We start from the raw sequence: 17543 nt of genomic DNA on the forward strand, positions 1-17543 counted from the left end.
GAGAAGCAGGGCTCCCCAGGCTCGGGCTTTGCACAGAGGAGGGGGATAGTCCCGTTTCAGCAGACGCCGAGACAAGAGCCGGGGCCCGTGGCCAGCGGGGAGAACCAGGGTGAGCTCAGGGGCACCTCTGGGGTGGAGGAAGCTCTGCGGCTGCAGCGTGAAGAGCCCCGGGGAAGGCCGGGTGCTGGGGGTGCGGGACGGCTGGCAGAGGGGGGCACTTCCACAGCCCCCCCGGCAGCCTGCGTGCCCTCCCCGGGCAGGGCAGGGCAAGGCAAGTATTTCCTCGTCTCTTCAAAAGCCTCCGAACCCGCACGCAAGGCGAGCCGGGCAGCCGGTAAGCGCCAGCTGCGGCACGGAGAGCACGGACCGCCGGCTGCGGCAAGGGCAGCGAAGCTCAGCTCTGCCCAGCCGCCCGTCTCCCCGCCACAGCCAGAGCCGCGGGGCAGTGCCAGGGGGCCGGGGGCCAGAGCAGGGGTCACCGGTGATGGGATCCTGCGCCGAGACGTCCCCTCTGTACGGGAGCCCCGGTGACAGCCGCCACCGGGGCTGCCGAGCACTGGGCCAGGCAGCCAGGAAGGGTCCCGGGGGTGCCAGCCCAGGGGGGAGCGAGGGGCCGGGAAGGCAGGGCCCCGGCTGCCCCAGCACGGGCTGAGGCTTTGACTGAAAGAGGAAAGGGGCTTCTCCCCCACACGCCTTTTGTTTTGGCCCCATGCAACGCCCCAAGCTGCAGCACAGGGACCTCGCCACCCGGGAGCAGCGCTGGGTGCCTCTGCCAGGCCTCAGCACGGGGAGAGAACAGAAGCAAAGCAAAGCAGAAAAAACCACCCCAAAACAACGCCCCCAACCACGCAATCCTTCATCAGAACAGGACAAGATGTTTGAAACCTCTTTAGACCTCTTTTTCGGTGCACACCCCCACCACGGGACACTGTAGCGAAGAACCTTGTCATACTGATCTGATAAAACCTGAAACGCAAAACAAATTCGGACACCCAGTCGCTGATAACAACAGGCCAAGAAGCCTACAAGAGCCTGGCCTGTAGCGCAGCTCACTTGCCATTTAAAAAAAATCCTCCAAACAGGTCATTACAGGCTCAAGCTTCTAATGGTAAAAAGTACTTTTTTTTAATTTATTGATTCATAACTTTTGCTTGGTAAATCTCAAAAAATTACTGAATTAGAAATCTGTAAAAAGAAAAAAAGCAGGATGTAGGGAGGGTAAAAAACTGAGCCTGACAGTACAGATTCCAAGCTATATCACAACAACCTCGGAAGCCTCTGAGCTGGATGCTACAGAACAGAAGAAACAGATGAACCTTCAACGTGAGCATGCTCAGGGTGGTCAGCAGGGAACGGGAAGTAGAGAAGCACAAGTAAATCATGTCTCACAACAGCTGCTGTTTCATTCCCTCACTGGAAAATGGACAAAACTTGCTGGGATTTCCAGGTTTGGGTTTGGTTTTTTTTTTTTTTTTTTGCTTCTGGCCAAGAGATGCAGGTTAAAGCATGTTCCTCTCCTCTCCCCCTCTCCCCATGCCAAAGGATTTCAGTTGCTATTCCAACCTCAACAGCAGCAACAGTCATTCTGGTTCGCAAAACCCTCCCCTCCTTACCGCAATGCTTTCATCTGAGCATGCCCAGTAGGAATGGTTCAGAATTATACCGATCCACCTACGGAAAACGCCAACACGGCTCCAGCTCCCGTCCTGCAGAGTTCATCAGCTTGCTGGAAGAGGTGGGGTGTGTATATGTATGCGTATGGGTGGCTACAGGGGCCTGGCACCACGGCCCTGCTCGCTGGCCCTTGCAAATGACACTGGTATCGCTTTCCTTGAAGATACTGGTGTCCACCGTAATTCTACAAGTGTAATTAAATACTCAGTTTGCAAGGATGACCGCTTCCAGTGTCATAGGATGATGCAACATCTGCAGAAGCGTTGTCTGCTGCCCCCGACCGAAGGAGGTGGAGTCACAGGCGCGAAGTAGGCATGGACTTTAATATTGGGTAAATGGGTCTGAAAAGACAAACACAACGTGTAAAGCGACAAGCGTAGCGGCAGCGCAAGAGGCAAAGAGAAGCCGAAACGGGCCTGGCTTATCTGCCTCAGACTACAGACTCACACACCCATAAAAGCTAGAGTCGAACTCTCAGCTGGCCAGCGCGATTTCCCCACAGACCGGGGATTCCTCCTGTCACCAGAAAGCAGAGTTGCAGGCAATAAGGAAAAAGGATGCGCTCTCCTCGCCATTAATCCTGTGGTAGCCGCGGGGAACAGAACAACATCTAACTGTAGGGATCCATGTTCTCTTTGCAAATAAAAGAATTGCTCTTCTTTTCCAGAGGGAGAAACAGACTCGGGAGGGAAATCACGGGGACACCGAGTGCCTTAGGTGACCAGCAGCCCGTGACAGAGCAGCCCCGGCTCCGTCCAACTCACAAGGACGCGCAGCCTCCCCCACAACAGACTGGCTTTATCACAGGATTAGCTGGGGCTCTTTACACGGGAAGCATCAGTGCAGAGGGCACTACAATCTCTGCTGAGCATACAAAGTAGTCGAGAGGAGGTGCCATCCTACGCGTTTGCTGTGGCACGAACTCTCGGTCCCACGTTTACAAGAGCACTGTCACGTACGAGCGCTTGTAAAACGAGCGCTTGCACGCCGGGTCTCCTCTCTTCCTTCCTGCTACTACGCACCGAACGCAGCAATCGCCTCCCTTCCCCACCAGCTAGCGCACAACCCCATCCAGTCTTCTGAGCCTGAGAGCCCGACAGCTATTCATTTCATAGATGATGGGTCTCAATACTTTTAAGAACGATCATGAGGAATCCGAAACCTCTGCCCTCCCTCCTCCCACCAGATCAAGCGTTCAAGTCATAGCCTTAGCAGTGTTTGGTGTTTGTTTTTTTTTTTTTTTACCCTGAGTCTCTTGATCCCTGCCCGCGTGATTTGCTGACAGTCGTACAGTTCTATCCTCTCCAAGCTGTGGCAGCTTTTCAGGTGCTCCAGGGAGGCGTCCGTGATCAAAGGGCAGTTGTCCAGCTCGATCACCTCCAAGCGGTCGTGTGCGCAGGCGCCGTTTCCCAAGTGACGAATCCCATCGTCCGTGATCAGCTCACAGTGGGACAAACTCTGCATCCAAACACAGCAAGTTAGTAGCCTCCGCCATCGGCAGCAGAGGCCAGCACCCTGCCAGGGGACGCTGTGGGACAAGCGAGAAGATGGCCCACGTTTCCCAAGTTGGGACTGGTTTGCCACACCGGTGTTTTGGACGGCTCTGTAGTCTCTCCTTGCGCTGGAGCCGCTGCGGAGTTTCCAGGCACTGGGCTCCGTGGGCCTCCAACGACCAACGTGCCTGCTGCAAGGGGAAAACTCGTAGCTGAAGCGCAACGGGAAAGGCAGCTGCTGAAAGAGGAGACCCCCAGGGCCAGGAGACAGGACGGCACAGATGGAATAAATACCTCTGCTATCGAAGAAAGCACCTGTGTAAAATCCGTGGCCTTACGCATCACGGGAAGGACCCTGTCAGCGGGTCCAAGAACCAGCAGAAATGCAACGTCACCTACTTGGTGCATTTCTTGGGGGGGCTGCAGCTTAGAAGTTCTTGAGCAGGAAGCGGGGCTTGAGCTAGGAGACAGCATCAGCCCGTTGCCCTGCCGGGGGGCACAGCGTGCAGAAGGGATGGCTGCGCAGGAGAACCCGCTGACTGCATCCCCCACCTCCCGGGACAGGGCCTCTCACCATGACAAGGGAGCGGTCCGCACAGGGACGCAGAGCAGACCGAGACTAATCCCAGAAATTTAGACCAAGGCGAACATGGCTTTCCCGAGCCAGCAGGCTTTCCAGGTCTCAGTTGCCCAGCTCCGTACTACAGGCGAGAAGAGCTGCGGTCTCCTCTCCTACAGACGGACTGACAGCCCGGTTTGCAGACAGACTCTGCGAGGCTCGCTGAGGACAGCCAGAGGCTGGTACCAGCAGAATCCAGTGTCCTAAAATTCATTTTCAGGCAGCTGTGGGTGCCTGGCGTACGATTAATGCTAGCAGTAGGGGAGGGACAATAGGTTCTTCAGGGTCAAGTTTCTAGCCGAATTCTTCCAAGCCTCTGCAACGTGTCTACGAAGTCAAAGAGACAACCCCCCACGGGCAGTGCTTAAAATCCCTTTGTTTATAGAAAGAAAATGCTGAAAGTCTCACTTAGAATACTCACCAGAACCTGAAGCCGTGGACAGTGTATGGAAAGCTGGATTAGTGTACTGTCTGTTATCTGGAAAGAAAGAAAAAGCCCCTTCATGCTGGGTGCTTTGCACAAGGACTTTCCCCCCCATGAAAGAAAAAACTGCCAACTTTTGCCTAATCCATGACAGCTTTCCCACAGCCACTCTCCTGAGCCCCTCAGGAGCTCATCTCCCGTGTGAGCAAATTTCAGACGTACAGATTCTGCCACTCCCTTATCGAAACCAACTCATGCCCTTGAAGGACTGCTAAGGTATTGTTGTTTTTTGGAACTTCCTTAAGTAGCTCTCATGAAATAAGCTCACAATTAAGAGAAGCAAGCGAGCAGACCTCTCCAACACCCCAACGTCTCCTCAATGCTCGCCTCTGAAAGCACAAGAGGCGTTCAAATCCCCTTCCAACAGCTCGGTGGATTGCCGAATTGTTCCTCTCTGTTCTTCAGGAAGAGAGAGACTCAACACAACGGCTTCCTAATCGAAAAGCATTCCGAAGGGAACTTGCGGGGCTCTCTGTGTGCAACACAGTCAGTCCAAGGACACAGCCCAATTTTTCTTTCTCCTTTTTTGGGTTAACTTTAAATCCCTTCCTGTCTGGACTACTGTAATTTCCTCTTGTGATCTCCTGAATTTCTGCCCTGTAAACATCAGGAAGTAGGGAATACTGGGGTCACGCTGTTCTCATGGCAGGAAGCAGAATCCGATTGTCTGCACTGTCTGTATCCGAACCGATTTCAAATCTATCCTTAGCCTTAGAGAGTTTTTCCTGGCATCTTGAGTAAACTCAACTACTTTCCCCTGTAAATGCTACCTTGAAATGGTTATCAGCTCTGGCGCACACCCTACAGAACAGTGTTTAGTCACCTATGAGACACCTCCTTACAACTAACGAGGAGAGCTGCAGCACAGGGCTATAAGAGACTCCACAGACTCATCCCATCCCACCCCACTGCCTTTGAGGAAGGCTAATGGTAGCACGGGCACCCCAGTTTTCTTTCAGGTGCTTGCCACGTCCTCTGTAAAGGCATTGCTGTTCAAACGATCGGGCTCTGTTTTTCAAAACAGAGGTACCTGCCAGTATTTCTAGCAATCCAGGTAGCACAAACCTTCCCTTGCCTTGCGCGCAGAGATCTTACTCTGGGACTTTATCTTGTGTCAGGGGTCACAACTCGCACATCCCTTACTCGACCTTCAGGACACATCTATTACTATTAAAGATTTCTTTTCTCATTTACAGTAGCATTCGTTACTATGAAAGACGAACAAAGGATCAAACTACAAAAGCAGTATTTTCTTATCCAAATATATCCGATCTTCTTGCTCAGGATTCTCAATCAAGTCCTGATTTCGAGACAATCCACTTTTTCACCAGCTTTCCACACTGCTGTGACTGTGCTAAAAAAAAAGGTAACAGCCAGAGGTGGCACCTCCTACCTGGACACACTCTTCCAGGTCCATTTTTTCAAGCTCATGGCAGTTCTAGGAACAAACAGAAGATGGAACACACAAACTAAGTGCAAAGTTCAGACAGCAAATAAACACACAGCTACAACCAAACAGTCCTTTTTAAAAATGAAGGGTTTTCCTCCATGAAACATCATGACTGAGAGGAAAGTTTGCTGCTTCTTTATGAACACCGCCAAACATAGTAAAGGAAATCTAGCCATTTCACTCACTTAAAGGCAGCGAGGTTTTTTATACACAGAAAGCAAAGGAGGTTAAATTTAGGGTCAGTTGTATAGAACACAGATTGATCTATGAAAAACAAACAGTAGCGTTTATAACTCTCAAGCAGTCAACATTTCGTGTAGTTTGGGTGCACATCCTCCTACCTGTGTGGGTCAGGACAATGCCAGAGATTACATACAACCTAACTTCTGTAACTTAGCTTCCACTCAAACGTCGAGATCAAAAGCATTACCAAAATCTACATTCAAGGGAAAGCTACCGTTTGTTCACATCTATCGCGAAGAGAAAGCGGAGATACTTGATGAAAAAGTGGAAATGAGCACTTACCCTAGCTAGAGTGGTAAAGCCCACATCTGTTAGTTGAGAACACCTTGCAACTTCTAATATTCTGCACAGAAAGAATTTACAGTAACCATGGTGGAGTCATTTTGCTTTTCAGAGTGTTTCATTAAAAGCTGCCAGCAACCCAGAAAAGCGTGACCCGCTTTAGGCTGTGCTCTCTGGGAGGATAATTTGCACAGAGCATCCACCCTCTATACCTGAGCGTAGGTCACAGGGAAAGAAAAAAAGACGTCAGGCTAAAAGGGAACTCCGAGGGTCATCCAGTCCGTACCCCGCTACGAGGCAGGGAGGTTTACTCCGACACAAATGTTGGGCTAAGGTGCTCTTAAAAACCTTCACTGCTGGACACTCCACAACCTCCCCAAGCGATCTCCTCTGGCTTCCACCCAAAATACAGATCTCATCGTGAAAAAGGGTGCAATACTCGACAACCTGGCAGATGGGCATGAAAGAATAAATGTTTAATGCCACGATAGAAGGGTCTGAAGTCCTCTAAGAGGCCAACTGCTTGCCTCTGTGGCAACAGAGACACGTCCTGGCAGACAGTTACCGCAGCTCTAGAGGTTTGCTTCACAGTGTTAAGATACTTATCTACCTTTATAGAAAAGAAGCCAACTTGCCTAGAGCGCGTTATGCATTTTACTGGATGGAGCTTAGTACAGCTTAGGAACGCTGCAGCTGAAGCTGAACATCAACACAGAAACCAGCTGGAACCAAAATCATGTTCCACCTTCCTCTCTCAAAACTGGTTTCCACACACTTGTACGCTGCACTTTGTACCCAGAATTCTTTAAATGAATTGAATTCATAACTCTTTGTCACAGAAAACACTTGTGGGGGTTTTTCCCCCCAGAAGACATGTATTTTATGCCATTGAGAACAGGCCACTCAGCTGCTACAGATGTCAGATAATAAAACTGTCTCTTCTGTCTGCACCTGGCCATTTTCTGAAATTATAGCAAAGTCTTCCTGAAGAAACTTGTCCTAATAAAAAAAAAAAGTCTTAAAAAATAAATTTAAAAAAGCAAACACCTGCAGAGATGTCACTGGAAGCCCACTCTGTCAAGCAGAGCAAAAGTCAGCACCAATTCCATCTGCTACAAAAGCAGCATGAAAACCCTGTTCATGTCACATGCCAAGAGGAAACCACGTTGTTTACATGTGTTTTCAGTTCTCAGTGCAAAAGTAACCTAACCTCAACTGTTTTCATAGAAGAATAAAAGTAGATACACAATGGTGTAAAAGGAGACTGCTACGAAGCGAGTCGATTGGCAGCGCACACCACCACGGCATGGAGCTCTTTTACCACTGTTTTATTACTGGCAGAAGTTTAGAAACCAAGTTTGGGTAAGACTACCATCATCCCACAGCAAACGCCTGGAAAAAGCTCAGCGATAAAAAGTGCGCTTCCAGAGAGACCTTCAGAGTCTAAAACGGCTCACATATTACATGACCGCGTCACCAAGATCCTTTGCTCGGCATGCAATGGGTCGCTGGAGCTCGGGTAACTCTGCAGTGACAACTTACCTAAGCCTTGGGCAGTTCTGCCCCAGGGCATTCAAGATGGCATCTGTAATGTTAGAGCAGCCTGAAGCACACAAGGATTGCAACTTGTGGCATCCTCTGCATATTGTAATGAGACCATCATCTGTTATTTGCTACAAGAAAAACAACAACAACATCACAAGCCATAACAACGAAGGTGGAAGTGCAAGGCACTGCATATTTTCCTGCTCAGACTTCCAATCGGGCACTTAACCGAGGCCAAGTTATGCTTCGTTCAACCCACAAATGCATTCAAGTATTTCACGGGAGCAGCTGAGACAGGATAAGCCACACTGAAGTGACTGGTAAACAGTGGGAAAGTGATTCCACATGCACGGAAATGTTTCTGAGCTTGGGCCACGTGAGCCGTGGGGGAAGGCACGGTAGCAGCAGGCCTAGACTCGCTCTCCTGCCCTCCTGGGCAACCCTTGCTTGTAAAGACCTTCTTGGCTGAAACTCAAGACTAGAAAGCACCCAACAGTCAGAGTTACCCAGGAAATAGGCAGCAGGTTGTTTTCACAAACAGCCTTTTACAAATACACTGCGGTGGTCCGGGACCAAAACCCGAACCGTGAGAGACAGGCTTACAGCCCAAATCACGTTAAATTTACCCCGTGGCACCGCAGCTCCATCGACCCGCTGCGTCCCCGGACACACAGGGCCCGTCCAGCCCCACGCGCTCTGCTCACAAGTCGGGGACGGCACCAGCGCACGGATCTGCTCCAGATGTTTCCCCGCACGAGCACAAGGGGCTCAGCGCGGCCGTGCCAAGGAGCCGCACGGGATCAAGAGCAGCGCACGCAGTGGGATGAGGGGAAGAGGGACAATAGGTGGCAGAGGCTGCGCGTGCTGGAGGACCAGGTTAAACCTCACGCGCTCCTTCGGTTCTGGATTTGCAGAGGCAGCCAGACTCAATTCCCACAGAAAAGCACCAACCTAGGGACTGGCACGGCCTCTTTTAAAACAGCAAAGAGCAAGCCTGTGGGCTGCTAAGCCCAAGTGCTGCAGGGAGATGACATGGAAACTGAGAAGAACTTGGTCTCTTCAGTTAAGGCGATCAAGAACCTTGTTAGTGTTCTTCTCCCTTCCGTCTCTTCGCCTCTCCCCTTCCTGCCTCTGCCCTAGACGCCAGACACAGGCCTGGAACTTGCCGAGAGCCCAGCTCCTCCTTTGCAAGCACCCAGTCTCAGACGGATGGGCACCAGTCTCTAGCCAGTCTAGTAACTGGTAAAGCTACTCCTTAAACAGGACTGGGACGGGACAGCCCTGCAGCCCCCAAAGGCCTCGCCCACTGCTGTGCGAAAGGAAGAGCCTGTCCAGTTACTTGCTGCGTCAGACTAACTGCACGATGGTACGCACAAAGAGCCCATTCCAACTTCTGTTTTGGCATAAAGATCCATTTTTGGCGCTGCAGAATAACTGGGTTAGAGCCCTTCTGTGCAGGGAGACTGCACTTCTTGCTTCAATCTTATAAAGAGCCCGGAGGAACCGCCCGGCTAGATCTAGATCACCACACAAACACTCCCGCCCCACGGAAAGAATTTTTCCGGCTAGTCCTGCAAACGAGTCCAGAAGCCCCGTGGGCAGGGCAAAGAGACAAACAATTCTGACCAAGCGAATGCTATGCCACTGTTTGGGGGGCTTAGTCAACATGACTGAATGCTACCAGAAAGCTGGTTTTCATCAACTATTTTTAAAAGTCTCGTAAATCTACAATTGCCCTGTCTGCACAGATGATGCCGTTGCTGGGATGGAGAACATTCTGCCTGGTTCTGCTTAGAGATGGCCTCTAAATGCACAGCGAAGGCTGAGGGGGGAGATCACGGGAAGCTTTACTTACTGAGCATGTTTGAAGGTTTAACGTCACCAGTTCGGGACAATGCGCACCAATGTACTTCAGAGCTTCATCCTCAAGCTGGAAAGAAAAATGGAGAGACTGAAGCAACCTCTTAATACTTGAAGCAACCTTCAAAAGAAAGCTTTGAGGACAAGAAGGCATCTGTGGTTTGGATACCTAGGGGGGAGGAGGGCAACGCTCTGCAATCTCAAAATACACGGCAATAAGTGCAATGCCTTTTTTTTTTTTTTTAGCCATCTCAGGAACAGAGTTCAAAGACCCACCACACTGAGTTACTGCTTTAAAGAAAAGCTGATCTGATCAAACATGCACAATTAACAAAGCGAGTACTGAAATCAGAAGCTATTTATGGGAATTAAGGAAACGCTTCACTAGTGAGGGCCTGTAAGTAACACCACTTCTATATTGCAGTACTGGAACTCAAAAAAAAAAAAAAAGTCTTATTTCGACGTGAGGAGCACGAACACATCCAGGTTGCTTTCTGATGATAAAAAAGCCTGCTATTCTTAAATCTATAAGAACAGATGGCAAGTAATTGATAACAAGGATGTATGGCCATCAATATTACTCACGACTCCATAAATTACTAGAAACCCAAGCTGTTTCTATGACCTGAATTCTCAAAATAGGCTGAGATGGTTATATCTTTAATCAAGTCGTTTTTATAGCCACGTAGACCCATCTCACGTATTAAAAATCCGACAGTAGTATAAATTTAGAAAAACTACTGACTATAGCCCTTACAGCTGGGCTTCCTTCTGCACGCAAGGCTATCGCTGCTTCGTGCACGTAACCAGTGAGTTATTGCTTTGCTTATCGGAACAGCCTGTCAGGACTTTCTGTGTCCACGCACAGGAGAAATATGCTTTTTGCAAAATGAAAACATATAGCTGCTTGTCTATACACAGCAGACAAAAGTGGCATTTATTGACTCATACTCAAGGAATCCCTACCCCCAAGGAAAAAAAAAAAAAAACAAACCAAATCCAAAACAAATAAGCGCTGTCCATGTTGGGGTACAAGGACCTAACAGATGAGAGATCATTTTCCAGGTCTGCCTTGAGGCTCTCAAACTCTCGGCAGTCTCTGGGTCACAGGCTTCAACTCCTGCGGGGTCACTTTTACTCTCCTTTGTCAAGGACAAGATTCTGAGATACTCAGTTGCTCCTTTCTAGCTTATCCGGCTTCATTAAAAAGACCCCGGCCCACTTAAGTAAAAAACCAAGAATTAGTCCCCACAGTCCTTGTGAAATAGCTTTGCAAGGAGCTCTTGCTCATTAAGAGAGTAATGCTCAAGGCTGATGTTCCCCACGCCCCAGTTCCTAATCGATGTATCTCCTTAGTAAAGTTGTAATACAGGGAAGTATTTAACATATTACACTTTTCAATGATTCACCAGGTCAGACAGTAAAGAAGATGTAAAAGAAGGCAGTCTAAATAACAAAAACTATCACAAGGGGGCAAAACCCCCTTTCAGCTGTAAGACTTAGTGCACCATTTATATATTCCAAAGTACAGGCACCACAGTCTCTGCAGCCTCTTCACACTATACTGTTATAGCTCAAGAGCTGCACGATGTCCTCGAGGGAAGAGTACCACGCTGCTGCCTGCCTGCAGAGATGTCTCGTCAAGGAGTCACATCCACGGTGATTCTCTGTGACTAACCAGAAGATCCAAAGGACACGCAGAGGAAACGCTACCACCAGCGCAGAGGAAAGTACTGCCACGCTTTCTACGTTTCCTGAGCCTTCAGAAACAGATGGGTCTAGCCATGAAGAACAAAGTTATCTCCTCTTTTAAAAAGTTTGCTCAACGTGCTCCTGACGGGAAAAAAGAATGATTCTACAGCTAGATACGCAATTTGTTCACCGTCCCACTATTCATGCTGAGCTCCAAGCTATTAAAGAATTTCAAGAAAAGCAGTTAATCTCCAACAGACAGACTGTGAGTAATTCCAGTAACGTAACATTTCTGGAAACAGAAAAATCCACCATCCTTCATCCCCATACTTTCAGTCACAGCAGAAATAAGCCAGCTGTTATTATTCCATTTGAACACTCTCCCTAGAGCCGTACCTGCGTGCAGCCTTTCAGAAACAGGGCTTTGAGTCCACCACAGCCTCTCACCAGAGCCTGGATGCCATCCTTAGTCACTTGGTCGCACCAGGAGATATTCAGCTGCTCCAGCAGTGGGCATCCCTCGCTTGGGAGGTGAAAGGAAAAGCATGTGGAAACTTGGTTTTGGTTTGGAAAGAAATCCTGCTTCAAGCCAGAATCCAGGAAAGCCCCATTTCTGGAACCCACGTGAGCACAGATGCACACCCGCACCCCACACCCCCACGGGGAACGCTTCTGTCCAACCTCGTCTCCAGATGCGAAGAGCTCTCCAGAGGCAGTATCGGGAGCTCTAAAGCAGGGCATTAGTAGGGAAAAAGAGCACCGATTTATCCCATTTTGGACACCTCCCAGCCCCTAGACAAGAACAGACACTATGGGCTTTCTGGACCGGAATACAACCAAACCAGCCTCAACGAAAACCAAAAAGAGGGTCCATGTCTGCCCCGCTGCTTCTAACTTCCCAGGTGTAACTTTGCACCTGCAAATAGCTGCCAGTGGGAGCAACACGCAAGTGTCATTTGTCATTCGGAAGAGATACACATGCTATCATGTATTTAAGATAGCTGCAGCACAAATTTGACCCTGTGAAATTAGAGACAAGGATGAAGACCCTCAAGGGAAGGAAAAACCAGGCTCAAAAGTATTTTAATGTCGCTGCAAAAAGAATTTAATCGTCCATTTGTTCTTTCAAATCTGTGCTTTCTTCTGGTGTCTAGGCTGTTCACGCTCCGGTATTTTTTCCCCCATCATACCGCTTTCCTGTATTTTCTTTTATGCCACTGGTATATCGCTTGAATGTATTTATTTTTGTTAATAGCTTGGCCTCTATTGTTACCTTTAGTGGGTTTTTGCCTCCTTTTCTCTGTCCCAATATCTTCCCACCAATGTCTGTCTGTCCCTTCCTTTTCTAGATTACTTGGCAATTCCATTTAGCAGATCTAAGCAGTTATATGTCTCCTAAGCAGTTTAAAAAGACAAATAGTCACATGCTGGCGTTCCCCTTCCACCTATGTGAACCATTGCTAAGTACGCAATGGTACGCTTACAAGGAAGAAGTTGACTTAGTAAACGAGCATTGCAAAAAGGCAGGCTAAGACTTCTGTCTCCCCCCAGATCCCTCCTCCAAGACTTGAATAGAATGGAATTCTTCTTCTACTGCTAATAACCATCGGGACGGATACAAACGAGGTCGAGGGCAGCTTTTACAACAGGAGGAGCGCTCCTCCTCTGTCTAGGCAAACCAGGCGGCACAACGTGTGAACGTTGAGCTCTGCTGGGAACGCCTGAATTCCGATCACAGTCACAGCTCAGCCTATGTCAGTCTCCTCCGCGGCACACGAGACAATTGTGGGCACGGGGCAACGGTGGCAATGGTGCAATGGGGCAATGGTGGCAACACGGGGCAATGGTGGGTCACACTCTTGGGAATCAACCGTCAAAGGTCAGTGTTGCTGACTCCTACCTCAGTGCTTTCAGAGACAGGTTGGTTATGGAAGTGCAGGAAGCCAAATCAAGGTGCCTGAGTTTAGAGCAGAACTTACTGAGGCTGGTACACGTACTGAAAGAGAGCACACAAGACACTCAGGCAATGGATTTATGCAAAGTCACACGCACGTCATAGGACGTGCATTATATTACCTACTGCGCGCACAAGCCTGGCCTCCCCTTAAAAAAAAGGGATGGAGAATCTGACACGGTGCACGCACAGAAGGGCAGGACAGGGCAAACAGAGAAAAGAAGTTTACTCACGCATCTGTGATCTTGGTACAGCCATTTAGGTTCAATACTTCAATATTTCTGCAGTTCTGTGCAAACGTCCTTTATTAAAGGGAAGGGGAAACACAGCATTTTTCAGGCAATACACTTCCAGATGTTTTACAGCATTTGTTTTAACCGTAACGCATCAGAGACCACTTTACAAAATGGTCTCCAACAAAAGAAGTAAATAAATATATAGAATAAATAATTTATGTTGCCCCATTTCTTGCCTTGGGATTTCCCAGCCTAAGGCAAAAGCTTGTCATTCGGTGCCAATTACTACTTAGCCTGTAGCAGCAGCTGGCGTTATGTTAAGGAGAACTGAGAAAAACGGCTACTGTGTGAAGTTAAAAAACGATAAATTAAAAAGGCTTGTATGTTACCGCTCCCGAGGTTTTAAGTTAGACACACAGGCTAAAGATCTCCGTTCCAAAGCGTTCATAAATTATTCCAGTCCTCTGTGGTTGCAGAAACGGAATCACCCTTTACATCACATTTAAGAGCAGAAAGAAGCCGTACCACTACCTTAATGCATTGTCTCCCACTCCTAGACAGCCACGCAGGCTTAACTTCCGCAGGAAGCCCCCACATCTTTTAGAAATATTCTCAACTACTCGGCCCTGTCAGAGACACAAAGAATTCCATTAAAATCCAAAAGTCACCTGATCATTCAAACAGTTGGATTCAAAATTTTGCAGATTAACAACAGTTTGTTCTTCTAGGTCAAACAGTGCTAAGGAAACAAAAAGGCCATGAGAATACTCTAAGGCAGGGAGAGGGAGAATTATTCAGCTTCTGAAGATGGAGAGACAAGGAACAATTACCTAAAGCCGCTCAGGCTAACGACTGAGGAACTTCCGCCAGTTTAGAGCTCCCGGACACCGATACAGACTACCCAAGAAAGGTGAAAGAAGCAATGCCGTTGCTACAACACGGGCAGTAAGATTTACAAATATGTACAGTTCAGCGTACTAGAAATGGATATACTTCAATTTCTATTCAACATAAAGACGAGGCAGAACCAGCCCACGAGTTTTAGTCTCACAGAAAAAGCGATTCCAACATTTGTGTTCAAGAGATCTAGAAAAATGCTTTTTTAATATCAAATTTGTAATCAGTGGAAGCCTCCAAAGACCCCACTACAAGCTAGCATTTACCCAGCTATTTCTCACTGTGCATGAAGCGCAAAAACCATGGAGGGAGTATTTGTATCCGTGTCCAGAAATTCAACAACCTTCTCCTCTACTTTAGTCTACGGGGTTGTTCATCACAGACCAGGAACATCACTCGGTTCTTCAAGTACTAGTTGGCATTTAAGACCTCTAGAACGATGAATGAAGATCATCTAGAATCTTTTTCCAGTAAAAAAACCAATACCAAGCATCAGGCTCGGTACAACGTAATACCACAATCGGAAAGGGACACCAGCTTAACTAGACCTCTGCACGAGCCTCTGGTGACATCTGGCCACTTGCTTTCAGGGCTTCGGGAGCAGCTCTACAGCCGCAGTGGACTGCTGACGTGCTGCCCTGGCTGAAGGCTGGCAGGGGACCGAAGCTCGACCTGCCCATCCGTGTAGAAGGGCTGGAAAATCTGACACAGTCCGTGTGTTTTTGCAATTCCTCCAGCAAGCCTATGAATTCATAGCCTTGAATGAGAGGATTCAAACACATTTATATATAGAATTTACATCAACTGATGGATTTACATTCCTTTAAAGCAAATAACAGGACACCAGAAAGTCTAGCGGGTACTTTTAGGTCAGGTACAACATATCCACGCGTTTTGTTTTAAAAGGGGAAGTCTGTGCTTATGCAAGATCATGTGTTTGATGTATAGAGTGGTGTTAGAGAACAAAGAGACATTAAAACCATGCAAAAACCACTCCAGAATGAGAAAACCCTAGTTTGTATTCACAGCACTCCTGCCTCTCTCCCTCCTACACAGACCAACGACAGCAGCAAGGCTGAGCAGCTCTGTCCACCTTTCCTGCTACCTCCATAGCCAGGCACCACTGCCGCTTTGCCCTACCTCTATGACAGTAAATTATACGGGCCCAGAACTTTCCAGGCATCTTCAGAGAGAAAGTATTTATTATCAAGAACAAAAATCGCATCGCTTACTTCCTTCAGGAAGTCTCAGGCCACTGAGACCCCCCCAAGCACGCACAAGTCCCAGTATCACAGGCCTGTTCCTTTATCCGAGCCTCTCAGCTCCTTAGATGAACAGCTGGCAGAAAGAGATTATTTGAACTCTTTCCTCCACAAATCGCGTGTGTAGTTCCCACCACTTGCCACCAGGTGTGAATCTCCAGGCATCCTCTGGTTTATGCCTCTGTCTATAATGAGTTAAAAATCATACACTCCCTACCTCCCTCCTCCAACATGTTTTAAAGAGGATATAACATTCTGATAAGAAGCTTCAGGGTGGTTGGTTTTTTTCTCGTCCCTTTTCCCCATTAACGCAATCTTAATTTTACAAACAGCACAACAGCATCCGCTCCTAGCAGTGCCGAGTAGTCCACATCCAAGAGATTCAGAACAGCTACAACGAAGCATTTCCAAAGCTGCATCTTTTAGGAACAATTCTGACCTCGTTCCCCTGAACCACCTTCACTTACGCTTCAGTTTTTGATAGTAAAGCTAGGCAGGAAAGGACAGACGTGCTGCAGGCCACGTTTCAAAAGACATTCAGTCTTAATGGTCTGCGTCAGTGCTACGTTAACGTTTCTTTGAGTGAAAGGAAAAGTAGCCTAAATCCTGCTATACAGAAGCAGTAGTTCTCCACAAGAACGTACCTATTCTACCTATTTTTGTTTTCAGAACATGCACAAAAATACTTTCCTTCTATTACTACCTTTACGTCTTGATATAGATAGAGAATTCTGTCCATTTTCAAAAGCTGAATGGATTGCTAAGACTTTACAGACTCCCCGAAGCTAAGAAGAACTGAAATTAATGATTTCTATCTCCAGGGAAGGTAAAAAGGGTTACGCTGGGAGTATTAATCCATTCTAGGCTGTAATTACATTTTAACAAGAAAAAGGGGTTTGTATGTCACTTAATTATACCTCGATATCCCTCTGGAAATCAAACAGGTCAATGCGCTGCCAGTTACTGCCGTCCAGGGCCAGAACATTCCATGCCTTTATCGGGGGGAAAAAAAGTAAATGTGTTGTTAATATGAAAAAAAAAAAAAGAAACCCACCAAACAAGAAAACGCCCCAGTGGGGACCTAGTTACAGTTTGTTCCTTTTAGAAACAACATTCTGTCTCAGATGTAAAATCCACACGTAATCCCCGCCAACAAGGAAAACCGTGCCGTTACCAGAATGACTTGCTCGGACAAGAGTCCCCTCAGCTACGCGGCACGCTCTTCGCAAGTCCCCAAAACAGGGAAGCCCGCGGTGCCCCGGCCACTTCTGCTGCCACGGCAGGCGTCGATGCTGAGCCCAGGGCAGGAGGCAGAGCTGGAGCACGGGCATCTTCGCAGTCCCGGCTGGAATTAATGCCCTCTGCAGCATCACCAGCTAAAGCAGCGCCTTTAGAGGATGCTACAGGACCGACACGAAGATGAAGGATACCGGGACGCGGGCGAGTCCCAGAGGAGACCCTACACCAGCCATCTACGCTGACAAGAGAAGCGAAGCTGGTCTGAGGGCGTGGAGGACTCGGTGGCGCTGGGACAGAGGACTATGCGGCCAGATCCCGTAAGCGGTGGGTGAGGCTGTCATCTTGCACACCTCCTCTCTTGCCTCCGGCAGAAAGAGGTGTTCAAGGCCGTTCCTCAGCTTGGTGCACGGGGTGCTGCGTCCCACGGATGGAGAAATTCAAAGCTTTGTAAGCGTCCAGATAAAGCATCCGGCTCTTACCCGAGAGCTATGCACCACTGCCAGGGACAGTGTTCACTACCACTGACTTACGTGTATGTGTTGGCTTTTTTAAAACAAACAAACAAAATCTCATGTGGTTCATGCTACAAATGAGAACCAGGAACTGAAAGTTA

The 17543-nt window shown here is 48.3% G+C and overlaps 1 protein-coding gene across 5 annotated transcripts in view; it reads right to left on the reverse strand.

The window, feature by feature from the left end:
* Nucleotides 1-903: 903 nt before the first annotated feature.
* Nucleotides 904-17543, reverse strand: part of LOC142419893 (F-box/LRR-repeat protein 20-like) — a 43662-nt gene continuing 27022 nt past the window's right edge. For 3 of the 5 annotated variants that reach the window (XM_075523297.1, XM_075523299.1, XM_075523301.1), the window contains exons 4-15: nucleotides 16609-16683; nucleotides 14064-14158; nucleotides 13530-13598; nucleotides 13243-13338; nucleotides 11739-11865; nucleotides 9646-9720; nucleotides 7788-7918; nucleotides 6246-6306; nucleotides 5664-5708; nucleotides 4208-4264; nucleotides 2920-3132; nucleotides 904-2015 (exon numbers count right to left, since the gene is read on the reverse strand). In XM_075523297.1, the coding sequence (XP_075379412.1) occupies nucleotides 1908-2015; nucleotides 2920-3132; nucleotides 4208-4264; nucleotides 5664-5708; nucleotides 6246-6306; nucleotides 7788-7918; nucleotides 9646-9720; nucleotides 11739-11865; nucleotides 13243-13338; nucleotides 13530-13598; nucleotides 14064-14158; nucleotides 16609-16683 (1152 nt within the window). In that variant the 3' untranslated portion in view covers nucleotides 904-1907. The other 2 variants (XM_075523300.1, XM_075523298.1) reach the window with 2 other exon arrangements.

Source organism: Mycteria americana, chromosome 22 (genome assembly GCF_035582795.1).
Source record: "Mycteria americana isolate JAX WOST 10 ecotype Jacksonville Zoo and Gardens chromosome 22, USCA_MyAme_1.0, whole genome shotgun sequence".
NCBI classification, from domain to species: domain Eukaryota; kingdom Metazoa; phylum Chordata; class Aves; order Ciconiiformes; family Ciconiidae; genus Mycteria; species Mycteria americana.